The 23147-nt window shown below is 60.6% G+C and overlaps 2 protein-coding genes across 7 annotated transcripts; one reads left to right on the top strand and one right to left on the bottom strand.

Moving 5' to 3' along the window:
- Positions 1 to 1717: 1717 nt before the first annotated feature.
- LOC131809590 (chloride channel protein ClC-Ka) lies at positions 1718 to 22829 on the top strand. 6 transcript variants are annotated; one of them, XM_059136805.1, is made up of 20 exons: positions 1718 to 1831; positions 11477 to 11629; positions 12345 to 12473; positions 13241 to 13369; positions 13968 to 14107; positions 14392 to 14469; positions 14563 to 14641; positions 15081 to 15206; positions 15531 to 15615; positions 15727 to 15828; positions 16449 to 16533; positions 16796 to 16969; positions 17359 to 17428; positions 17598 to 17708; positions 17988 to 18201; positions 19106 to 19239; positions 20914 to 21002; positions 21156 to 21236; positions 21978 to 22064; positions 22414 to 22829. In XM_059136805.1, the coding sequence occupies exons 2-20, from the start codon at positions 11530 to 11532 to the stop codon at positions 22459 to 22461; spliced, it is 2061 nt and encodes a 686-aa protein (XP_058992788.1). In that variant the 5' UTR covers positions 1718 to 1831; positions 11477 to 11529; the 3' UTR covers positions 22462 to 22829. The 6 variants fall into 6 exon arrangements, with proteins under 6 accessions (XP_058992788.1, XP_058992787.1, XP_058992785.1 ...); XM_059136802.1 differs by lacking the exon at positions 1718 to 1831 and adding an exon at positions 10838 to 10939 and having other exon boundaries at positions 17601 to 17708; XM_059136801.1 differs by lacking the exon at positions 1718 to 1831 and adding an exon at positions 10839 to 10939.
- HSPB7 (heat shock protein family B (small) member 7) lies at positions 2995 to 6392 on the bottom strand. The gene is made up of 3 exons (XM_059136807.1): positions 6116 to 6392; positions 5492 to 5625; positions 2995 to 4282 (listed from the first exon to the last, which is right to left on the bottom strand). Exons 1-3 carry the CDS (start codon positions 6297 to 6299, stop codon positions 4103 to 4105), a joined length of 498 nt encoding a protein of 165 aa, XP_058992790.1. The 5' UTR covers positions 6300 to 6392; the 3' UTR covers positions 2995 to 4102.
- Positions 22830 to 23147: the final 318 nt, after the last annotated feature.

The raw sequence follows: 23147 nt of genomic DNA on the forward strand, positions 1-23147 counted from the left end.
CATAGACAGGAGACGGCTACCCAGGCAGCTCCTCTGCCTCTCTGGCCTGAGTCTTGGCCTCGAGAGAGCCCCAGACAGTGTGGCTGATACTGGGGATTCCAGGTACATTTGAATTAGATTTCGTCACGGTAGCTGAGCCCTACTGGGCATTTCCAGAGCATGGCATACGTGAGCTCCAGTCGGCTACCCGGTGCCAAGCCCTTTCCATGCATCAAAAATCAAGCCTGGCCTTGGAGTTCATTAGCACCACGTACAGATGGGACAACTGAGGCACAGGCGGATTGTGTTACGTACTCAGGATCACACAGCTCAGAAGCAGCAGAGCTAAGATTGGAACCCAGGGGCCGCAGCTCCAGAGTCTGCGCGGACCCTCCACTGTTTACTGAGGCTCGCTAGCTTTTCAAAACATCCTACAGACACGCACTTCGCTCCCTTCCCAGACCAGGCTTGGAGCAAGAAGACAGAAAAAGGCATCTTCTGCTACTGCAGAACTGGGATCCGAGGAGACTGAGGAGAAGGAAGATGGGCTTGGGGGGGGCACACTGTGGAGGTGGGGGTTACCTCTAGGACACGGAAAGGTGGCCATGGGCATGAAGGGGGTTGGTCTGGAAGACATGCCCCCGCCTGAGGTTCCAGAGGCTCAAGTCTTCATCTCACCTCTGCCACTGACATCTGTGTGACCCTGGGGAAGGCTCTCGCCCTGGGCCTCAGTTTCCCCACCACACCAGGAGGAGTTTGGAGTGACTCCCTAAGGGAACAAGGCCGGCCAACCAAGTGGGTGGTTTCAGGGTCTGCCCTTACCCTGAGTCAAGCACCCCCTGTCATCTGAATTTCACTTTCTTTTGAACACAAAGTCTGGGCCTAGGGTTCTTTGGGCTTGTCTGTGCCCCTGAGTCGGTAGCTGTAGAAGGCTTTCTGGAGGAAGCAGCTTTGGACCTGAACGAGATGGAACTTTCTAGGTCCTTGGCACCCTTCCGGGTCTCTGGCACCGCGGGACCTGGACCTCCTCTCAGGTCTCCAGCCTTGGAAGGCTGCATCGTTTCGACTTCCCCTGCCCTCCTGCCCAGGTCTGCCTCAAAAACTATATAAGATGTACAAGTTTGCATTCCCTATACAGGATGCCACCAGGTTGGGGCAGGGGAGCTGACTTAATCCTCAGGTAGTGTTGTGGGGGGGGGGGGCGGGGAGGAGGGGCTGATTTGGACTTTCTAGACTCAGCAGAGAACTTCCTAGAGCCATAGGACAAGGATTCAAATTCCAGCCGTGCCATTTCCAAGCTGGGTGACCTTGGGACAGTTGCTTGACCTCTCTGAACCTCTCTGGTACCTACCTTGCAGAATTATTGTGGGGATGAGCAGTATGCTTGGCGCACACTAAGCGCTCGATGAATGGGGCTGCTAAAATTATTCTTCACGGGGAGGGGGTGGGGTGGGACGCAGGGCCTGTAGCCAGACCTATATTTAGCCAGGAAAGGGTGGGGGGCCCCCCGGGGAGACAAAGCGCCAGGGCCAGCCCTGGAGCCCAGGTTGGGCGGGGCCGATGAAAGAGGGCCTGCCTTCCCCACCTCCCGGCCCTCCTCCTCCGCAGGGTCACCTTGGTGGGAGGGCTCTCTCGGACACAGCTTCTGCTCTGCGCCCTGCTAAGTCGTCATCTCCCCAAACCTCCGTCTGGGGAGAGGGCTGCTGGGGCTTAGGGGGTGGGGTAGGGCGTATTCGGGCCCCACCGCCCACGTAGGGGGAGCTGCCCCTTTTCCCAGCCCGAGCTGCCCGCCTCCCAGCCCCCGCCCCCTTCGCGACCCAGGGAGGGACATCGCTGGGGTCTCGAAGCCAAGGTGAGCCTGTCCGTGGGTGGGGGGTCGAAGGAGACGGGGAAGCTGGCCCGGCTCCACCCCCAACCCCCGAGCCGATGAGTTTCGGGGCTGCAAATAGCCCAGTGGAATCAGTGAGTCACGGAGGCTGGAAATACCGCGCCCCCTCTCCCTTCTCCTCCCGTCTCCTCCGGTCTCTCCCCCTCCTCCCCTCCTCCCGCCTGCCGCGGGAGCTGCTCTGGGGAGCGCCTGGCACTCGGGTTTCAGTGGCGTCTCCTGGTGTTGGGGGGGGGGGGTCCCTCCGGAGCGCCCCCAGACTCCCTGAACCAGCCTGGCCTGCCGCTGGGTCTGTGCGACCCTGAGCGGCTCACTCTGCCAGTCTGGTCCTCGCACACGACGGGCTTCCAGCGGGTAGGCGGCACAGGACAGCTGGCCCGCCTTCGAAGTCCCTATGCCTGGGACGGTGCCTGGCAGTTGAAAGAGAAGTCTCTGCAAAGTTTTTCAGGGAAATAATTCTGGGATTCCTGCTCAGGTGGGTCTGGGAGCCCAGGGAGGAGGCCAGAGCAAACTCACGTGTCCTTGAGCTGCCAGGACTGGCCCCAGGTCTCGGGAAGGCATGTCGGCTTGTTCTGGGGTTTCTCCCCCTGGCTGCTTCCAGCCCCATCTCAAGTTTGAGAACTTCAGGCAGGTGATCTCCAGAAGTCTGTGTTTCTCTTGTTTATTGTGTGTGCAGGGTACAATGCTAGGGCCCTCCCATGCCCCCTCCCACCATCCCCCAGCCGTCCCCTAAGGGCCCCAGAATGGCAGGGGTGAGAGGCCACCCCATAGGACACTGACCTAAGAGCTGCAGAAGTGAGAAGCTGGCCCCACCTCCTGCCCCAGGAGGCCTCACCTATGGCAAACCACCCTTTCCTCCCCCCCCACACCCCTGCTTTTGTATGTTGGAGAACAAGCCAGTGCCACTGGGCATAGGTGGGACTCCCCAGGATGAAAGCTGCCCTGCCCTGGACTGAAGACTAGAGGGGAACTGGGTTGGGGGCTCTTCCTATGACGGGGCTCTCTCCAGCGGGAAGCTGTGGGGCAGGGTGCAGAGGCCATGAGAGGCAGAATGAGGGGAAGCCCCCCCTAGCACTCAGAGGGGCGGGGTGTGGGGGGTCGCGGTGCAGTTTGAGAGTAGCTTTCACAGCCTGGGTTCAAATCCAGCCTTTAATGAGTGAGCTGGGCTTTCAACTGTTCAGAGACTCAGTTTCCCTTTTGATAAAAGTAGAGATGGCAAAATCTGATTTCTGAATTTGCTGAATTCAGACTTAGATAACAGTATCGCTCAGTATTTGAAGGACAGGGCCATGGGCCCGTGTGGGGTATATACACACACCAAGCCTATAGATTCATCCATTAAAGAGGGAGAAGGGTGGGGGAGGTGACTGGCCACAGGGGAAGGGTGACAAGAAGCTGGGGCCCAACCTTGAAGACCCAAGGTCCTGTCCATGCTGTCTCCCGCCTCAGCTGGGTGACCCGTCTGCAGGGGGAGTCTCTGAGCGGGAGGAAGGCAGCCCCACCCCGCAGGGAGGCCTTGCTGGAGGGCACAAACAGGTAAGGGGGGCGGGGCTGTTGTGCAGTTTATCACCGACCAGGTGTATTGGAAAAACCCCAGCGATATACAGACATTGTGTGCCCCCGCCCCCCCCCCCGGGCATAGCTGGCCGGTGGGAGAAACAGGCAGGCAGCCCGGCAGCAGACTTGGGGCTTGGGGCATAGGGCATGGCAGAGGGGAGGGTCCCCGCCGTGGCTGTCCCCTCCGGCTTCCCTGTGCGGTTTGGCTCGGATCAGCAGCTTTGCCTAATATCTGCCTTTGCTTCCCCTGCTCCCCTTGGCCAAGGGGGCCCCAGGTCCCTGTCCCCTCTGCTCCTGCCCTGCAACTCCAGAGATCAAAGGATTTGTCTGTCTGTCCTGCAGATTTTTTGCCTGGGGATCGTGCCTGTCCCTGTCCCCCTTCCCCAAAGTGGGTTCTCTGGGAGCTTCCTTTTCCATCTAAATCCCTTTATTCCGGATTCAGTGAAAGAGGCCACATCTGGAATCTGGGGGCCATCGGTGAGGCAAAAGGTTCCCTGGCCTGCCCTGGAGAGCAGAAGGCCTCTGTTTAGCGGGGCGGGGGGATAGGGGGTGACCCACCTCAGGGCCTGGAACTTGAGCTGAGATGTCCTGCAAGCTGTCATGAGGGGTGAGGAACACGTCTCTGGCAGGCCAGTGGGGGCAGAAGAGGGGAAATGGGAGGGGACGGGGAGGGGGAGACCCTCAGATTTTGATCTCCGTCCGGAAGGTCTGCTGGACATGCTCCGTGTGCGGGTGGCGCCGGGCCCGGATGGTGAGGCTGCCGTCCTCCCGCAGCGCCGAGGTCACTGAAGTGGGGTCCACGTCCTCAGGCAGCTGGCACTTGTGAGCGAAGGTGTTCATGACTGTGCCATCAGCTGCCAGCTGGGGAAGGGGTGATGGGTCAGGGCTGGGTGCCCCGACCCGGTCCTGTGCGGGTCAAGCCACAGCCCTTTCCCCTCCTCTCGCGCCTGCCAGGCCCCGGCGCGTCCACATTGAGGGCTCTCGTCTCAGGCTGGCCCGGGACTGCGTGCAACAGGGTGCTCAGAGGAGCCCCAGCGCTCCCCCGGGGGGGGCGGGGGGAGAGGTAAGGGGCTGGGGGAGGGGGGCTAGCTCAGGGAGGAAGCAGCTGAGTGGCAGAATCTGGAGCTCCTGAGCAGCAAAGAGAAGACAGCACAGAGCAGGGCCATGCCCCCTGGGATGCCCAGACACATCGGGTGTCCGCCGCCCTGGCTGGACGGGCCGCCCCTCCCCCCGTGGCTTGGCCGGCACACAGTGTCCAGAGGAGCCTGGGGTGGCTGAGTCACTGGCGGGGGTTGCCGGCTGGCACGTGCAGCCTGCTGGTCCTGGTGCCCACAGTCCTCGGCTTCTCTGGCCGGGGCGCTGGGGCGGCCTGCCCTCTGTGCTCAGCACAGGAAGTCAGGTCACAGAGGATCTGCAGGAAGCCTTGGACAGACCCTGTGTGCTGGGCCGCGGTGGCTGTGGCCCTCTGGGGGCGAGCCGGGCCACACCCTCCTTCCCAGTAGAGGCCTCCTGGGACCTGGGACTGGGAGACCCTAGTGACCCAGTGACCCTGAGACCCTTGGGTGCAGGAAATGTGAGGTCTGGAGTGCCTCTGACCCTGAACGGCAAGGTCTCAGACCGGCCTTGGGTCCCGCTGGAGGTTCCCAGTGTAGGGGCTGAGCCTCCGGGTGGGCGAGGAAAGAGGCACTCGAGGGGTGTCACGTGGAGGGGCTCTTCTCCCCACCTACCCACATGCCTGCCAGAAAAGCTGTCCGCACTCAGCTACCATCTCCATGCTCTCGACTGCCTCCTCTCCTCACCTCCTCTGGTGCCCCCTGCCTGCATCCCTGCACGCCTCTCCCGTCCCTCCCCATGGCTCCCTCAGCTGCCCTTGGCTCTTGAAGGAGGGGTCTCCACGCCTTGGGGCAGGGAGGGGCAGCAGCGGTGGGTGGGGAGGGGTGGCCCTCGGCCTCCAAGTGACAGCAGCAAGGTCTGCAGTCCGGGTCTGGGGTCCCAGCAGGGGCAAGGGGGTGGGGACACTGCGCGTAGGGTCCGTCGGAATGAGGGTCTGGGCTGGGCGGGCAGGCTCACCTTCTCAGCCCGCACCTCGATTTGGTTGTTGGAGGTGGTGACGATGATGTCTTCAGGTGAGAAGTCACTCACGTCCACCGCAAACTCATAGGCGTCCCTGAGGGTCTTGATGTTGCCCTGTCCCCCGGGCCGGGCTGTGGGGAAGTCTGCTGTGAGCTGACCCGGGCAGGCCTGCCTCTAGAACCCGGGTTTCCGGCTCCTCCCCGCAAGCCTGGCCTCCCCCTTGGCTGTTGTTGCTAAACTCCCCCTCCCCCCGCCCACCTCTCCTAGCCTCCTGCAGCCCACCTTTCCCGTGGGCAGCTGAGTGACCCTGTGGGCGGCAGCCCGCCCGGGCCTGGAGGCTGAACGGTGCCGCCCACCCCTCAACCCTGTCCAGTCCTCCAGGGCTCCAGGGAGGACCTGGCCCCGGGCCCTGTGTGGCCACTGGTGTCAGAGCGGACCCCTGGGCCTACAGCTGTTCCTTGAAGGCCACATCTGTCTCTGTGGCCACATCTGTCATGGTGGCTACACGTGGCTGCGGTTGGGCAGCACCTGTTCTGGGCAGCTCGGCAGCAGCATTCACAGGTGCCCTGGAGCAGGGGGTCCCCTCCCTGAGCAGCTCCCCTCCGAGCCCTGACGACTTGCCTGGGAAGGCCAGGGGCTCTGAGCGGGGCCGCATGAAGCTGCCAAAATCCTCCGAAAACATGCTCAGGGCTTTCTCCATGGGCGGGTCCTGGGCCGGGAGGGCACGGGAGGCTGAGGAGGACGAGGACGAGGAGGAGTGGAAGCTTCTCTCCGCTCTGAAGGTGGAGGAGGTCCTGTGGCTCATCCACGGGCCGGCAGCCGGGCGCTGGCCAGGCGGGCAGAGGGACAGGAGAGGGTGCGGGCGGCGGGCTCTGGGGGAGCGTGCCGGGCCCTGGCTGCCGGCGCTTTATAAGGCCCGACCGGCCCTGGGCTTGGGGCCAGCCCCTTGTCTCCGAGCTAAATTTAGGCCTCGCCTCGGCCCGGAGGGGGCTGGAAATCTTCTCCGGTGAGGCGGCCCTGCTGACAGTCCGACACACGCAGACCCAGGCTGAGCTCATGGCCCGGCATTCCAGGCCGATAAGTCCAGCCTGGGGCCTCCGCAGCTTGACGGGCCGGGGGCAACCTGTTCCCCTCACCACTCGGACCCCCGTGCCTGCCGCAGGACCTTGGGGGTGTGTGTGGTGTCTCTGTGAACCTGCCTCCCCCATCAGCCTGGGGTGGGGGTGCTCTCTAGGGACTCTGCCTCCCCCATCAGACTGCAAGCTTCTTGAGGATAGGGTTTTCTGCTTCCTGTGCCCTCTCCCTCAAACTTCCAATCCTTGGGAAGAGGGGATCTGGGTGGTGGGCGGTCAGGTCAGCAGGGTCCCAAGGTCCTGGCTCTGGGGAGAGCAGGAGATGCGAGTTCAGAAGGTGGGGCAGGTGGAAACCCTCCACCTGTTGGGCCCCGTGTGAGAGACTCCTCCCTCAGGACAGATAATGTTTATAGCCGTGTCTTAGGGAGGCCTGAGATAGCCCTTGGGGAGGGCCAGGGGGGGGGCGGCTAGAATGTGCAGCTGTCCCCCGCCCGCTCCCACGGGGACCCAGATTCTGTGCTTGCCCTCTCCCCACTCTCAGAACATTTTGGGGCCCCAAGAGGAGGAAGCTGGTGGCCCTTGGCCGGGGTGGGGGTTGGGCCAGGACTGGGGGCAGGGGCAGATACTTTGATAAGTGTCCTTAAAAGTCTAGAAGGTTATGTCACTGGGAACTGTCTGTTTGAGCTCCAGCTCCGTGTAGATGCTCGGGGCCGTGGGGGGGCAGGATTTCAGGGAGAGGTAAGAATCCCGCAAGATGCTATTCTAGCTCTGATTTCTGGAGTGCCTCCTGCCTGTGAACTTTCCAGCGAGGCCCCACTTGATCCCCACGCAGCTGGGCTTGGGGAAAGAGCTGTTGTTCCCATTTTACAGGTGGGAAAGTGGAGCCTCACAAAGAGGGATGGGCTTGCATGAGGGTAAGTGGCAGAGCTGGGATTCAGACCCAGGCGCCTCTGATTCCGAGCCCTCCAGGAAGGGCTCCTAGGTGGCTCAGTTCAGGTCAACATCCCAGGGTCCTGGGAAGCAGCCCCACATCGGGCTCTCTATTCAGACTTGGGGAAGGTAGTCTGCTTCTCCCTCTGCCCCTCCCCTGCTCCTTGCTTATTCCTTCTCTCTCTAATTAACAAATAAAATTGAACAAACAAACAAAAAAACAATCCAGGATGCCTGGGTGACTCAGTTGATTAAGCGCTGCCATCAGCTTGGGTCATGATCCCAGGGTCCTGGGATTGAGTCCCTGCTCAGTCCTGCTGAGCGGGGAGCCTGCTTCTCCCTCTGCCTCTGCCTGCCACTCTGCCTGCTGTGCTCGCTCTCTCTTTGACAAATAAATAAATAAAAATTAAAAAAAACAAAAACAAAAACACAACAACCCTCCAGGAGGCTGGGGTGACCTGACCATACACGTATGGAGACAGACTGGCCCAGAAGCCCCTCTCTGGCCACCCACAGCTCAGCAGAGCCAGGACTGACATCATGGGGTTGAGGGGCAAGGGGTGAAGCAGGGGAGGCTATTCTGGGCTGTGGGCGCTGCCCAGGCTACAGTGTGGGGTTTCTGCTCTTCTCTCCAAATCCTGCCCTTCCTGCCCAGACCTGCTGTCATTCCTCCTCCTCCAGGAAGGCCTCTGTGATTGCTGCAGCCACCCAGAGGTCAGAGTGGCGGTTCAACTGGTGCAGGGGTCCCCACTTTCCCCATTAGATTAGGGGCTCCTGAAGGTGGGGGCTGTTCTTTTCTTGGGTTCCCACAGAGCACCATCCTTGGGGGGGGCTCCTTCTACGGATAATCACTGGTGCTGGTGGTCTGTGGGTGGGGGCAGTGTGGGGCTGGGAGCTGGGGGGAGTGGCTAGAGCAAGAGGGGGTCTGCATCCTAGTGAATGTTCCTGCTGGGCCCGGGTCGCCCATCCTGGCCGAGGGGTTCCAATGGGGCTGCCAGGAAGTGACCAGCACGAGGCAAGACGGAAAGAGGGTAGGGGCGGGGGTGGGGGGCCCAGAGGCCTCCCGCTCGCCAGGGAAACAGGAGCCAGTGGCTAAATGCAGACACGCTGTCATGGTGCTGAGGGCCTGAGTCACTGCTCCTGGACGTCAGATCCCGTTACCCACCCCCGCCCACCGTTCCTCCTCCCCTTCCCCCTGTCCCTGAGACATGGCCCATAAATGTCCTGGATTGCCTGACTTCTGTGGCCAGGAGGGACCTCAGAAGGTCATTGAGGCCATGCCCCTGTCTCTGGGCATGCTAACCCTCCAGATCCCAGGGATAGAAGGAACTTCCGAGATGATCCAATGCCTTGAATCCTAAACCTGCCAGGGCATCCCGGTCACCTGGAGGAAACTTAAATGCACACAGACTCTTCCCTCTGCACACCAAGATTCTGACTTGGGCTCTTGGGAAGGGTCTGGGTATCTGTTCCCATCAGCTCCGCACACAGCTGCACAGCTGGCCCATAGGCCAGTGTTTGGAAACTGCTCATCGCTCAGCAGATGTTTGCTGAACACCTGCTATGTGGGGGACAGGGGCTGTTCTAGGCTCTGGGGGAGTCATGATGAATGATGAATGCGTCCATGACTCTCTGGCTCTCCTCATGGGACAGAAGAGGACACCAAGGCTCTGAGCGGTGGAGAGCCCTGTGGTGACAGTGACAGGGTGACAGAGCCGTTCTAGCACCAAGGTTGCTCTTACCCTCCATGGCGCTGGGGCTGGATGCAGGGAAATGGCTTTGAGAGGGACTCTGCTATTCTCTCCCCAGCTTCCTGGTGTTCCCAGGGCGGGAAGGTGAGGGTGTGGACAGGCAGCACCTGCCCGGCGGCCGAGGCCGGCTTGGGATCATAGTATAAGGCTTCCCGGAGCCAGAGGCTGGGGTTTGGGGTGTCAACAGGGCAGGCAGTTACCCTGTTACTGTAGCAGTCACCAGGTTGGCGCAGCAAGGTGACAGTGGGCCCAGCCCCTGCGGAGCAGCAAGCCCCGCCCACCTCCCCACCACAGGCACTTGGGCTCCCTTTTGGGATGGACTTGGCCAGGCATTTGGGGGCAGAGGGTGGCTCAGGGTCCCAGGGTTTTGGCAAGTTACCGAAGGGTCATCAGGATTTTCAGAAAAGAGCTTTGTCTGGGGGAGCGAGAGAGGGCAGTTATCCCAAATCTTTCCAAAAGTGACATCAGACTCAAATCCTCTGCTTTGCGCCCAAACCCCTATCCTGACTGATGAAAGCCAAAGGGGCTGGAGGAGCCCAAGGGAGGGGGAAAGCCAGACAGTCTAGGTCTGGGTTCAGCCTCTGCTGTGTGACTTCAGAGAAGTCACTACACCTCCCTGGTCCTCTGTCATCTGCCAAATAGTGATGCTGCCCTTGACTCACAAGGATGCAGGAGGATGAACTGTGTGGCAGACCTAGAGGGCCTGGCGTGCGGCTGGCACATAACCTGTGCTTGCTCCCTCCCCCTCATGCCCTCACCCTTACCCTCTGCTGGGGCAGGACCGTCTGCGGCATCTACTGAGAAGCACTGTGGTTTGAGAGGTCCTTCCCTGAGGCTAGAGGGGCTGGACCTGGGGATCAAGTTCAAGTTCCTCCCCAAGCCTCAGAGGCATGCAGCACCCCACATCACCACACTGCTCCCGTGTGTCGGTCTCCCCCCACCCCACCCCCACCCCGAGCAAGGTGGGTGGCGGAGCCGTGTGCAGGCTTTGGAGACCTACACACCTGGCTGAGAATTCCGGCTCTGCCCCTTGGTCTCTGTGACCTTGGACGAGCAGCATCACCCCTCAGAGACCCCCATGTCTTTAACACGGGATCTAGTTCCTCCCACCTCGCTGGGTTTCGGTGAGCAAGCACCGATTCGGGGGGAGGGCTGAGCACAGAGGCTGGCACACAGCGAGGGTGCGGTAGTAAGGGGCCCCTCGCCTTTGCCCAAGGCCTTCCTCCAGCTCCGTCGGCTTTCATCCCTCTCCTTTCTCTGCTTCCTCAAACCCTTTCTGTGTCCAGCTCTGAGAATCCAGCCCCCTCAGAGGACCCGCCCCGACTCTGCTGCTGGGTATAGGAGCTTCTCCAGCCCCTCCATGTCCCCGAGCCAGCCAGCAGCAGGGAGCCCCCAGCGTGGTCGAGTGCCACCCTCCGCGTGGCTCTCCTGGGTTCTAGGGAGCTCCAGCTCCTGGTCCCCCATGGCTCCTCTGGCCTGCATGGCTCAACCGGCCTGGGCAGTTCTGGGTGGTTTGTCAAGGACATTCTTAATGGCCAGGGTCAACCCTGTGGCAGGGCGGGGAGGGAGGGGGGGCACCCAGGGTGTGGATTGGTGGAGCACAGACCTGTCCAGGCGCACCTGGGCTGCAGGCAAAGGAGTCTCTGTTAGAGGAGGGCCGGCTGGGGCCACAGCAGGACCGACGGACAGAGGTGAGGGGCTGCCGGGTGTCGAGTGGGGGTCTGGACTGGGGTAGAACCTTCCCCGGGCCAGGGCAGGCCAGACAGGAGCAGGAGGCTTGGCGAGAGGGAGCCAGCACCTCTTTACAACCACCATGGATCTGCTGTTTCCCTGCCCTCTGTGGCCTGAGCAGGAGAGAGGGGGCTCAGGAACGGGCATGGGGAGTCAGAGCCATCCATGGGGACCCCACGATGCGAGCGACTCTGCTGGGCAAGGAGATCTCTCTGCACAGGGGAGGCAGCGGTGCTTGGAGGCAGGATAGGAGTAATGTCAACAGCAGAGGAAGGGAGTTCTAGGCTTGGGGCCCTGCCGTGACCAATCTGCTCCTGGACACAGAGGACACTGGTACCCCGGCCCCCACCCCTGTACCCTCACACAGATATGTGCACCCTCGGCACCCTCCCTCAGTGATGAGGACACATCAGACCCATGTCCCCTCCTGATAACTTCACACACGTGCAAGCGAACGTGTGCACAGGAAAACACTTCGGTTCCTTTTTATCTGGGAGGTGCCAGGTGGCTGGGTACCAACAGTCTGTCTGTCCGTCTGCTCCGGGACCCAATGGAAGAGCTGGTGGGGCTGCGTGAGGGCTCCTCAGGGAGCCCTGTGAGCCTTCGGGAGCTGTGGGGCCCGTGTCCCCGTGTCCGCCGAGCCATTCGAGGTGAGAGCGAGGTCCCCTTCCTCTGCCTGTCGAAGACCCCTCATGGCGTCACCCCTTCCTGGATTCCCCCTCCCCTCTCCACCTTGAAACCCAAGAGCTGCCCTGCCTTCACCTGCCCACAGTCTCCGGGTGGCAGGGAGGGAAGGGACCTGTCCGCCTGTCCCTCTGCCTGTAGGTCTTGAGGTCTGTTCTCTGCCTTTGGGGAAAGCAACCCCAAAGCCTGATGGCCATGCTAGGGGCCTCGCTCTGCGCCCAGTGGGTGCTGCCTGGCCTGACCCTAGCGTGGCCTGTAGCACAGGCCCACAGGTCTGGAGACAAGGAGGACTTCTGCTTGATTCTTGCGTTCTCTGAGCTGTGCCCTGTGGAGACCCTGGAGAAAGCTGTAGCTCTCAGCACACCCTCCCCCGCCCCAGCCGGCTCTGGCAATCTTCCCGAGCATCCAGCATGGGGTGGGGTGGGGGAGGGTGCACAGGTCAACGGTCCCCTAGTGGGGCCCATAGGCCTGGCACCCACCGTGCTGCTGCCTTCCCTTGCCTTAATTCTTGCTTTGCCCCTCATGCGCAGAGCCCCTTCTCAGCCACCCTGGACTTGACCCCATGACCCAGTCCCATGCTGCCCCCGCACTCCCTGCCCTGAGCCCCAGCAGGTCTCCAGGGAAGGGGCTGTCCATGCGCCATCTCGGGCCCTGGGCTATGACCACGTGCCCCTGCCCCAGGTGGCCTGGAGTGGCTGAAGCAGAAGGTGTTCCGCGTGGGGGAGGACTGGTATTTCCTGATGACCCTCGGGGTGCTCATGGCCCTGATCAGCTACACCATGAACTTCGCTATCGGGCGCGTGGTGCGAGGTAACCCCTCCCGGGCACACACACCTGCTCTGGACACAGGCTTCCTCACACGCTCTCAGGATGCCAGATGGGCTGTCAGGTGCATCGTGGGTGGAGGAGGGCTTGGGGTAGGGAGGGGGCCTGGGGCTGGTCCAAGCTTTGCTCTTGACTTGCTGTGTGACGCTGGGTAGGTTCCTGCCCCTCTCTGGGTCTCCTTGCACAATGAGCAAGAAAGACCTGAATGTTCCCAAGAGCCCTTCTTCCCCTGAGCTCTGTGCCCACCTCTTCTCCTCCTCCTTCCTCCTTGCTCTCGCCTCAGTAACGCCCAGGGACGGCACTTGCTTGGATCACCAGAAATAGAAGTTTCTTTCCCTGTGCTCCAGTGGGCTCTCTGCACCCTGAGTTCTCCCAGGAACGGGGGAGCATAGGCAGGAAGGTTCTAACACCCCCTGGTAGACTTGGTCAGGTGCCATCCTGAGAACCTGCTACGCCTCAAACATTGGACATCATCTGAGTGCTTTCTCGCAATGACCCCATGAGGGAGCTCCCATCGGTAGCCCATTTGACCGATGGGGAAACGGAGGCTCACTGAGGTTAAGTCACTTGCCCAAGGTCATTCAGTGGGTGTGGCAACACTGGGATATGGATCCAGGGTCTTAGTCCTGCCTCCATTTGGGCATCTGCCGCTCTCTGGGGGGCCTCCCCTCTTCGAGCCTCCCTTTCTGGGTTAGTGGACACCTGAGGGCTGCAAAGCCTGCGCTGGCTTCCTGACTCCCGGGTGTCCCCAGCACACAAGTGGTTATACCGGGAAATTGGGGACAGCCACCTGCTCCGGTACCTCTCCTGGACCGTGTACCCTGTGGCCCTGGTCTCCTTCTCCTCCGGCTTCTCCCAGAGCATCACGCCCTTCTCTGGAGGTGAGCCGTGTGTCTGTGTGCCGGGGGCCAGAGCCTGTTCATACCCCTCTGGGCATCTGATGGGGGGAGGCGGGAAGCAGTGACCCCATGTCACAGCCAGCGAAGCCAGGCTCAGAAGCTTCATGTGGCTTGCACCGAAGCAAACACTGCGAGAAGGTCAGATCTTGACTCTGGGGTCACTGCTGGCTCTGCTTCCATTCTGAGGTTGCTTCTGGCTGGTGATGGGGACCCCTGGTGGCAGGCTCCCCAGGGAGGGGCTGAGGGAGGCGCACAACCTTCCCAGGCCTCTCAGCTCTGCCTCCAGCTCCAGGCCAGCACTGGGGACCTCCGGGGGTGCATCCAGGGGTGGCCTGAGATTCTATCCTGGGTGCCCCCGTTTTGCCATAGCTGTCTGCCAGGCTTTGCTGGAACGACACAGACAGCTCCCAGCCCCTCCCTGACCCTCAACTTCCTCCTCTGCAAATGAGTTCACAGATCTTAACTCAGGGTTTTGGAGAACCTGACCAGATCATGATGTGAAAAGTTTTGGGCGGGTGAGGAGTTCAGAGTGTAATCTAGAGACCGCCCCTGTCTTGCCCCGTGTCCATCCCCTGCCAAGGTTCTGGAATCCCGGAGCTGAAGACTATGCTGACCGGCGTGGTGCTGGAGGATTACCTGGACATCAAGAACTTCGGGGCCAAGGTGGCCGGCCTCACCTGCACCCTGGCTGCCGGCAGCACCATCTTCCTGGGCAAAGTGGTACGGGCAGGCGTGAGAGCACCCCCCCACACCATCCCCCCCCCTTTGCCCCACAGAAGCAGGGTCAGTGGGGACTGAGGCCAATGCCTGCTTTTAAGGGTTCTGGCCTGGGGAGGAGGCAGGCCAGGTCCCCAAAGTGTGACCAAAGAGCTGGGGAGACAGAGGACAAGGGTGTGGCGGGGCAGCTGTGCGGTTCTGGATGAGGCTCTCGGCCCCCCAGCCCCAGGCCCCAGTGGGGAGGAGTGAGGCGAGCCCTGTGCCGGGTGCCCACACCTCCCCTGCAGGGCCCCTTCGTGCACCTGTCTGTGATGATCGCTGCCTACCTGGGCCGGGTGCACACCAAGGCCATTGGAGAGTCTGAGGTAAGGGGGTCAGGGACGGCCCCCCCTTTGGAGGAATGAGAGGGAGGGGAGGGTGGGGGCTGACTCTGAGCCCCGGACTCGGGATCCCCCCAGAACAAGAGCAAGCAGAACGAGATGCTGGTGGTGGCAGCAGCAGTGGGCGTGGCCACGGTGTTTGCAGCGCCCTTCAGTGGTGAGACTGTGCCCCTCCCTCGCGCCCTGGGGCCCCCCCACACCCCTCCTGCGGACCACCCCCTCACTCCTGTCCCGCTGAGGGCCTTGGAGGAGGTGTGGGCTGACACAGGTCTCGGTTCTCACTGCAGTCCTTGGAGGGCACAGCCGCCCCAGTGGGGGTGGGAGTGGAGGGGGCTGTCGAGATGCCTCAGGGTCACATCAGACAGACTTGGGCTGGAGATCCGGCTCCCCTGTGTGACCTGGGCTAGTGGGTTCAGCTCTCTGAGCCTCAGGGATGCTCGCGCCTTGCCACAGGGCCGTTGTAGGGATGGAGAAGCTCTCCGTGGGCTCCTGCCTGGCCTCTCTCACTTCGGCTGCGGGGAGAGCAGGATGGGAGGGGTCAGGGCGCTGGGGTGGACGGAGGCGGGGCTCTGCCCTTAGCTCAGCACCACCTTCAGGGATCCTGTTCAGCATCGAGGTCATGTCTTCCCACTTCTCTGTCTGGGATTACTGGAGGGGCTTCTTTGCGGCCACCTGCGGAGCCTTCATGTTTCGCCTCCTGTCCGTCTTCAACAGCGAGCAGGGTGAGTCCCCGTGAGACGGCTGGACCCAGCCCTGGCTCCCGCCCCGCCCTGCCGCCCCCGCCCCCCCCTCCCATCTTCTCTCCCTCCCTCCTTTCCTTGCTGACCTGTATTGGGCGTGAGGGATGGGAGCCCCCACCCTGCCCCCGAGAGTACAGGGGGGCAAGGCTGAGCAAGGAGGCAAGGGCTGGTTTTCAGGGCCTTGAATGCCAGGAAAGGGTATTCAGGGGCAGTACTGAGCATCACCTCCGCTGCTCTTTGTCAAGTCTGGGATTTGGGTTTGGCTGGGGCCAGGGTGTGCTCCCTGATCTTTCCCTCCTGCCCCAGAGACCATCACCTCCCTCTACAAGACCAATTTCAGGGTGGATGTCCCGTTTGACCTGCCGGAGATCTTCTTTTTTGTGGCCCTGGGGTGAGTGAGTGCCTCGGGTCCCTCGAGAGCCCCGCGGGGGGGGTCTCACCCAGACCTGAGCCGCTGCCCTTGTTTCTGGGGCGGAGCTCTGGCCTCCCCTTCCCACCCCAGGGCCATCTGTGGCATCGTGAGCTGCGCGTACCTCTTCTGTCAGCGAACATTCCTTGGTTTTGTCAAGACCAACCGGCTTATCTCCAAACTGCTGGCCACCAGGTAGGCTCTGGACAGGAACTGGGGAGGACTTTCAGGGAGGACAGCCCTGCTCCCTTCCTCAGCCTCTTGAGCCCACAGCTCCCTTTTGTAGAGAACCCCACTCTCTGACGGCATTGTTATCCTCCTACTGAGTCCCCCAAAACCTGCCTAGCCCACACTCTGCTTACAGAGCCTCTATTGCCTCCTAGCCCCCCTCTCCAGGTCCCCACAGTCACCGCTCCACACCCGCACCCCCAGCTTGCTGGGCTTTCAACCTTCCACGTGCTCCCCTCTCCCCCTGCGTCCTCACCCTATCAATGGGCTTGGCCCCCCACAAGCCCTCCTTCCCCACAGAGCCAGAAGCCCTGAGCCCCTCTGCTCCCCAGACCTTGTTTGCCCTGTGGCATTGGCCTCTGCCCCAGGCTGGCCATGCATGGCCCGCCCTGGCCTGGCGGAGCTCTGTCCCCAACTCCTGTAGCAGCCCTGGTTTCCTCCCCTGGAGGGGGTCTGGCCTGTGTCCCCCATTCCTCCGGTTTCTGCCTCAGGGGGGTGGGCCCTGCTCTTGCCCGGCTCCCCCTCCGTGGGGTGGGGGGAGAGGAGGACCAGCACCCGAGCTCACGCCGCCACCCCACGCCCCACAGCAAGCCTCTGTATGCCGCTCTGGCGGCCTTGATTCTCGCCTCCATCACTTACCCTCCTGGCGTGGGCCGCTTTCTGGCTTCTCGGGTAAGAGGCGCTGAGCCGGGAGGGTGGGAGTGGGGCACCCCCATCCCTCACCCACAATGTGCCTGTCATTTCACTTCATCCCCATGACACCTGTAAGGGGAAGCCTGTGGGTCATCCTCGAGTTCTAGCTGAGGACACTGCCCTCTGGGAGGTCAGAGCCCATCCCAAGGTGGGAGGATCTAAGGCAGGGTCAAGGGGAGGCGGAGGCAGGAGCGGCTGCCCAGTCCCCCACTGCAGAGTTCCAACCTGTCCCCTGCGCCAGCTGTCCATGAAGCAGCATCTGGACTCACTGTTCGACAACCACTCGTGGGCGCTGATGACCCGGAACTCATCCCCACCCTGGCCCAAGGAGCTCGACCCCCAGAACCTGTGGTTTGAATGGTACCACCCGCGGTTCACCATCTTTGGGACCCTCGCCTTCTTTCTGGTTATGAAGGTGGGTGCCGCGGCCCCCCCCCCGCCGGGGTCATGCGTAGAGTGGAGACTGTCTGATCTCTCTCTCGCCCCCTGTGTGACCCCAGTCCACGTGGTTTCAGTTCTGAGCCTCAGTTTCCTCATCTTTAAAATGGGGGGAGTCGTTGTGTGTCTATCTCCAAGGGAAGGTTGAGGAGGAAGAAAGGAAAGCCCTTGGCACGATGCCAGGCACGTAGTAGGCTCTTCGTCAGGGTGGGTGTCCTTCCGTTGGTCAGTGCCCTCCTAACACCAGACGCTGGTGATGGCCGTGTGCATGGGCTGCCTCCTGCTGTCTGGGAAGTGCCCAGGTCCCCTGCCCATTCTCGTCCCCTTGCCTCTAACCTCCGCCCCTCCGGGTCCCCCCCCCCACAGTTCTGGATGCTGATTCTGGCCACCACCATCCCCATCCCTGCTGGGTACTTCATGCCCATATTCATCTTTGGTGAGTCTGGGGTTCCCAGGCTCCGAGAGGTTCCTGGTTACTGGGGCAGGGCCGCGGCTCCCGGCTCTCTCCCTTCGTCCTCAGATGGCACTGAGGCTGGTCCCCAGGAACGGAAGCCTGTGGGGGCCGCGTCAGTCTGCCTCCCCCGCCCCCCTCTCTCTCTGGCCAGGAGCTGGCATCGGGCGTCTCATAGGAGAGGCCCTCGCTCTTGCCTTCCCCGAGGGCATCGTGGCCGGAGGGGTCACCAACCCCATCATGCCTGGGGGGTACGCCCTGGCAGGTGAGTGGGCTGGGTCCCCACGGGGTGGGCAGACCTTGGAGGCGCTGGGCTGGACCCGGAGGGTCAGGGCATCGAGAGCCCCTCCCTGAGCCCCGTCCCCAGAGCCGCTGTTATTCTCTCTAGCTCCCGTCTGTCCCTGACACCCCAACCTGTCCCTTACATGCTTCCGCTCCCCGAGCCCAGGCACCAGGGCGCTTCCAGCAGTGGCCAGCGTGTGGCCTCTGTGTGACGATGGCCCCTGTGGCTTGAACCACCCCACCCTGGCTCTACCCCCTGCAGGGGCTGCGGCCTTCTCGGGGGCCGTGACCCACACCATCTCCACGGCGCTGCTGGCCTTCGAGCTGACTGGCCAGATAGTGCACGCGCTGCCCGTGTTGATGGCCGTGCTGGCGGCCAACGCCATCGCCCAGAGCTGCCAACCCTCCTTCTATGACGGCACCATCATTGTCAAGAAGCTGCCATACCTTCCGTGGATCCGAGGCCGAAAAATCAGGTGAGAGGTACCCACACTGGGCTGGCTGATGGGGGTGATCAGCCTGGGTGGGCTGGGGTAAAGCCCCCGCCCCCATATAAAACCCTCCCTGTGGCTGACCTTGGATGTGGGTGGTGTGGAAGGGGCTGATACACAGCCACCTCATCTCCACTCTCTTCCACTCCCTGCATGACCTTGGGCAAGTGCTTGGCCTCCAGGGCCTCCGTGTCTTCTTAGTCATCATTCTGTCTGCATGACAGGACTGATGCTGCCCATTTGCTGGAAGCTGGGGCTCAGAGAGGCGCTGTGCCTTGCTCCCCATCACACAGAGAGTCAGCACCAGATCTGGGATGTTCCCTCCTCTCTCCCACCCCTGCCCTGCTGTCCTCGCTGTGACGCTGGGACTGGAATCAGGCTTTGGAATCTCCCCTGGCCAGACAGGACCAGAGCAGCTTCTGTTCCCAGAGAAGCAGGACTAAGAGGCTCTAAGAGTCTTGGGTCCAAGACCCAGATCCAAACATGTGCAAACTGGCACTTTGGTCCAGACCTCTGTTTCTCCATCTGTAAAATGGGGGAAGCCACTCCGGTGATTTTCAAACTTTAAACCTTTTTTTTTTCTTTCTGCCATAAAACTTTTCTTCAGATGAAATCCTCCAGGGAAGACTTCTGAGTAAAAGACACTGAAATGGAGTCAGTCTGGGGGGTGGGGGATAGGGGTTCAGGGGCTGGGAATCCAGAATCAGGCCATAGGTGAACTGTCTCCAAGTTCCTCCCCACCTTGGGGTTCTAGGAGCTGTTCATCCTAGACATCTCTCAGTGTCTGCCCACACCCCAGAACCAGCTCCCCCCAGGTACCCCTACCTCGTCCTGGGGTCTGGAGACCCCCTCGCTCCAGGACCTGAGGGGAGCACCCTTCTGCTTCCAGCTCTCACCGTGTGATCGTGGAACACTTCATGAACTGTGCCATCACCACGCTGGCCAAGGACGCACCGCTGGAGGAAGTGGCCAGGGTGGTGACCTCCACAGACCTGGCCAAGTATTTCCTGGTGGAGAGCACAGGTGCCCAGCAGGAAGGAGGGAGCATGGGTGTGGAGGGGACATTCGCTCTACCTTTACCTTTGGCCTTGGAGGGGTAGGCCCAGGAAAGGGGAAGCAGGGCATTGGACCTGTCCGTCACCTGACTCTGAATCTTGTCTCTGCAGCCGTGTGACCTTGGGCAGGTCACTTCATTTCTCTGAGCCTCAGTTTCCTCACTGGTAAAGTGGAAACAATGACCTCCCTAACTTGGGGTGGTTGACATGTTTAAATGAGATGAGAGGAGGCTTGTAAGGCGCTCCATGGGTAGTTTTAGAAATTCCAGAAGCCAGGCCTGGTGTGCTTGGGAGTGGGGGTAGTGAACGGCAACGCTACAAGGTGTCCGAGGACTCCTTATCTCAGTCTCCCCTTCAAGCATTCCCAGCTAACTCACCTCTCCTGAAACCCTGTTGCCACGAGAAAAGTATCTTTTTAAAGAAAAATGAATGGGTGGCCTTGTGAAAAGACACACAAGCTGAGTCTTGGGGAAGGATCTAGCTACAGCATCATTTTCCACTGGGACACAAGTACAATAAAAGTAGGAAAGATTGCGGGGGTAGGGGGGAGTGGGAGGCAACCCTGTCCACTCAGGGGCACCCATCAGCACACATATGCAAACGAGACAAGGTACACGCTTGGCAAGCATAGCACAGCTGGATTTTGACTCCTACTGAACCTTTGGGCAGGTATTTTGTTCAGTTATCAACCTGCACAACCATATGGTTACCACCATACCCACCCCCAAGAGGCCATAAAGCCATTTGTGAACAGCAGAACCATGGGCAAACCCGCTGTGAACTGCAGTTTCCCCACCTGGAAACTAGGGACCGACATGGAGTTATCAGAGGTTCTCAACCCCAATGCCACGCCCTCTCCCTACTCAGATTGGGATATCTCTAACATGATCCCACAGAATACACCAAATATGTCATTTGGAAATGTTTGCATATGGATGACTCCTCCAAAAGGCTCCACCTCCTGGAACAAAGACAAAATTGGCCCCCAAGAAAAAGACCACTTCTACCCTCAGAGCCACGGGAAGCAAAGAGCTCCCAACCAGCCCAGGCCCAGGCTGCTGGACCCTGCTGCTCACCTAAGAAATAGCTTTAATTGTTGTTGTCTAAAGGGAGAGAATTTATGTATCTAGTTGTAAAGTTTTGATTTTACTTGACAAGAAGGAAAAATGCCAGGCTCCCCTCTCAAAACCCAACACCTGCCAACTCCAGTGGCAGCTTGGAGGGAGGCGTGCCAAGCCCTCAGCCCACGGTACAACCTCCCAACGTGGTGGTCTTCTGGGTTCACACTTGCACTGGGCTGAGCCAGATGTGGAACTTGCTGAGGGAAATGAGGGGCAAAGCCCGCTCTGACCCATAGACATCTTCATGCCCATGTCCTAGAGCTGCTCCTGCCTCGAGAGACCCCGCCACAGGGGGAATCAGGGTGGGCAGCCTTCCACAGCTACCTTCCATTACCAACCTCCACATCAGCAGTCAATGACCTTGGGCAAGATAAATAAGCTCTCTGTGCCTCCTAGCCTCAGTTTCCTCTTATATAAAATTGGTGGTCATAGCTCCCGACCCACTGGCTGCTGTAGTTTCCTGAGAGACGTGAGAACACCCAGTAAATGCCATGTGGCTCACTCCCTCTCCACTCATGCAGAGTCTCAGATACTGGTGGGCACTGTGGGAAGGGAGGAATTGGTGCAGGCACTCCGGGCTGAGCCTTCTTCCTGGACTCCAGGGCACCCGGTAAGTACTCCTGGTGGGGGGGCGGTGTCAGGCTGGGGAGTGGTCAGCAGGGAAGTAAGGGGGGCGCCTCGGGGAAAGGGGGTCTGAGAGGGACAGCCTGGAGATGGCGGAGGCTGGCCTAGCCCCCCATGAGCCTTCCCGCATCACTGGCAGTGTCTTCGGGACCTCCTGGCTGGGGGCTGTCCCATAGAGCCTGTGACCCTGCAGCTGTCTCCGGAGACCTCTCTGCATCAGGTAATGAGGAGGGCTTGGGCATGCAGGCAGACAAGGACCGTGGGATAGAGGGGAAGCTCCAGCTTTCTTGGCACCTTGTGGCCAAGGCTCTCTGCTCCTCCTGGGTCGGCTTCCTCGTCTGTAAAATGAGCACAGTAGTCCTTGTTCTCTCTGTCCCTCATTTCTAGGGTTCTTGGGATGATGCATGGACCAGAGAAGAGGGAGAGCTTGAGGGAGCAGAAGGCTCTGGGTGGAGAGAGACTGTAGTTAAAATATGTCTTTGCATCAAGGCACACAGGGGTCTCAATTGCAGGTCCGCCACATTCTCCCTGTGTGATCCTGGGCAAATTAATCCCTCTGAATCCTGATCCCTTCCCATCCTGCAAAACAGGGGCTTTGGTACATGGGGTCAGAGAGGGGCAGAAGCAGGCTGGGACACGGAGATGGCCTCAGCCCCTCTGTGTGGCGGGATCATGCTGGATCATGCTTATAAACTTGGCCTTCCCGTTGGTCCCTTGTGTGGACTCTGGAGACCCCTGGTGGTCATAGTGGACATTGCAGGCCCTAATGTCCCATCCACTGTTATTGCACCCCACCCCTTTCCCAGGCTCTGATATAGACGGGTGGGCACCCCTGGGACAGAGCTCTGGCCAGAGCCTCCACCTCAGCTCACAGGCCCCAGGCTAGGGAGAGACTGAAACCAGAGCGAAGGGCTGAGCACCATCTATCTTCCACTGTTTACTAACAACCCCTCTCCTCTAGGCACACAACCTCTTTGAGCTGTTGAAACTTCAGTCCCTGCCTGTGACATCTCTGGGCAGAGCTGTGGGCTCTGTGTCTTGGGTGGAGGTATGAGGGTCCCAGGGGCAAAGCAAGGCAGAGGAGCCATGCTCGAGCAGACTGGCGCGGGGTTAGGGGGGGGGCACCAGTATCTTCCTATCCGAACTTAGAGGGGCCTCACTGGGTTCTGATGAGCCCCACTTTTTGGCCCAGAGAGCCTGGCCACTGTTTTGTGGCCAGGAGCCAGCCCTGCCATTCTCTGGGCCTAAATGATGCCATCTGTATAATGGGGAGGAACTGGCTTTAACATTTACCCCCTTCCCCCGAATCAACCCTTAGGGCAGCCAGTCAGTCCCGGAATCCCCACTCAGCCTCCTCTAAACCCTCCCTCCCCCAAACCCCTCTTTCTCTGTTCCAGTTGAAGAAAGCAATTTCCAGCCTGACAAACCCACCAGCTCCAAAGTGAGCCAGCCTCGCAAGACCCTGGGCCGAGACCCTGCCTCTCTTCCCCCATCACAACACAGCCCTCCAGCCCAGCTCATCTCCTCGGTGAAGCAGGCGGCTCTAACCTAGCACTGAGCAGGGCCCCACGCTCACCGTGCTCCATCCTGGGCGACACAAGCGCTGCATACTGTAAAGGACAAATCCCACCCTGGACCCAGCAGAATTCAAGAGCACAGAAAACCAGCAGACAGTGGGTGCTCATTGAAAATTCACCAAATTCACAGTCAAGACATTGGTGTAGGGCTATCGGCAAGGGCAGGCACAGATGCCCTCTGGGAGTTTAGGACTCCCAACCAGAGGCTTCCGAGAAAAATAAAGCTGGTTCCCAGAGCTATAGACTCTCTCTCAGCTCCAAGGATGTGGACAGCTTAGTGCTGGCCCTGAGTGGGGTCTTGGCGCCCCCTGGTGGCCATGTGGGCATTGCAAGCCTGGGTCTCCCGCCTCCCACTGCTCCTCCTGGCAGGGAGATAGGTCCCTGGTAGGTAAGCAGGTCCCCCATCAGGTCTTAGGATGCTTGTTCTCAGGTATAAGGAGGACCCTGTGGCCCAGTTACCCTCACCCCACCCCCAGCTTCCTTGTTGGCTGAGCCAGGGCTGATAAAACAGGTCCCTAGGTATGGCTCCTGGGAGATCCACAGAACCTCAGGCA

This window comes from Mustela lutreola, chromosome 10 (genome assembly GCF_030435805.1).
Source record: "Mustela lutreola isolate mMusLut2 chromosome 10, mMusLut2.pri, whole genome shotgun sequence".
Lineage (NCBI taxonomy): Eukaryota > Metazoa > Chordata > Mammalia > Carnivora > Mustelidae > Mustela > Mustela lutreola.

Bases quoted from the DNA above. Each gene is read 5' to 3' on its own strand.
- HSPB7 (XM_059136807.1), bottom strand. From the start codon at position 6,299: ATGAGCCACAGGACCTCCTCCACCTTCAGAGCGGAGAGAAGCTTCCAC. The intron at 5,626-6,115 runs GCAAGTCGTCAG...ACTTCCCCACAG, and splicing joins AGAGCCCCTGGCCTTCCCAG to CCCGGCCCGGGGGACAGGGC. The intron at 4,283-5,491 runs GTGAGCCTGCCC...CCCCTTCCCCAG, and splicing joins TCGAGGTGCGGGCTGAGAAG to CTGGCAGCTGATGGCACAGT.
- LOC131809590 (XM_059136805.1), top strand. From the start codon at position 11,530: ATGGAAGAGCTGGTGGGGCTGCGTGAGGGCTCCTCAGGGAGCCCTGTG. The intron at 17,429-17,597 runs GTGAGTCTGGGG...CTCTCTGGCCAG, and splicing joins CATGCCCATATTCATCTTTG to GAGCTGGCATCGGGCGTCTC. The intron at 21,237-21,977 runs GTAATGAGGAGG...CCTCTCCTCTAG, and splicing joins CGGAGACCTCTCTGCATCAG to GCACACAACCTCTTTGAGCT.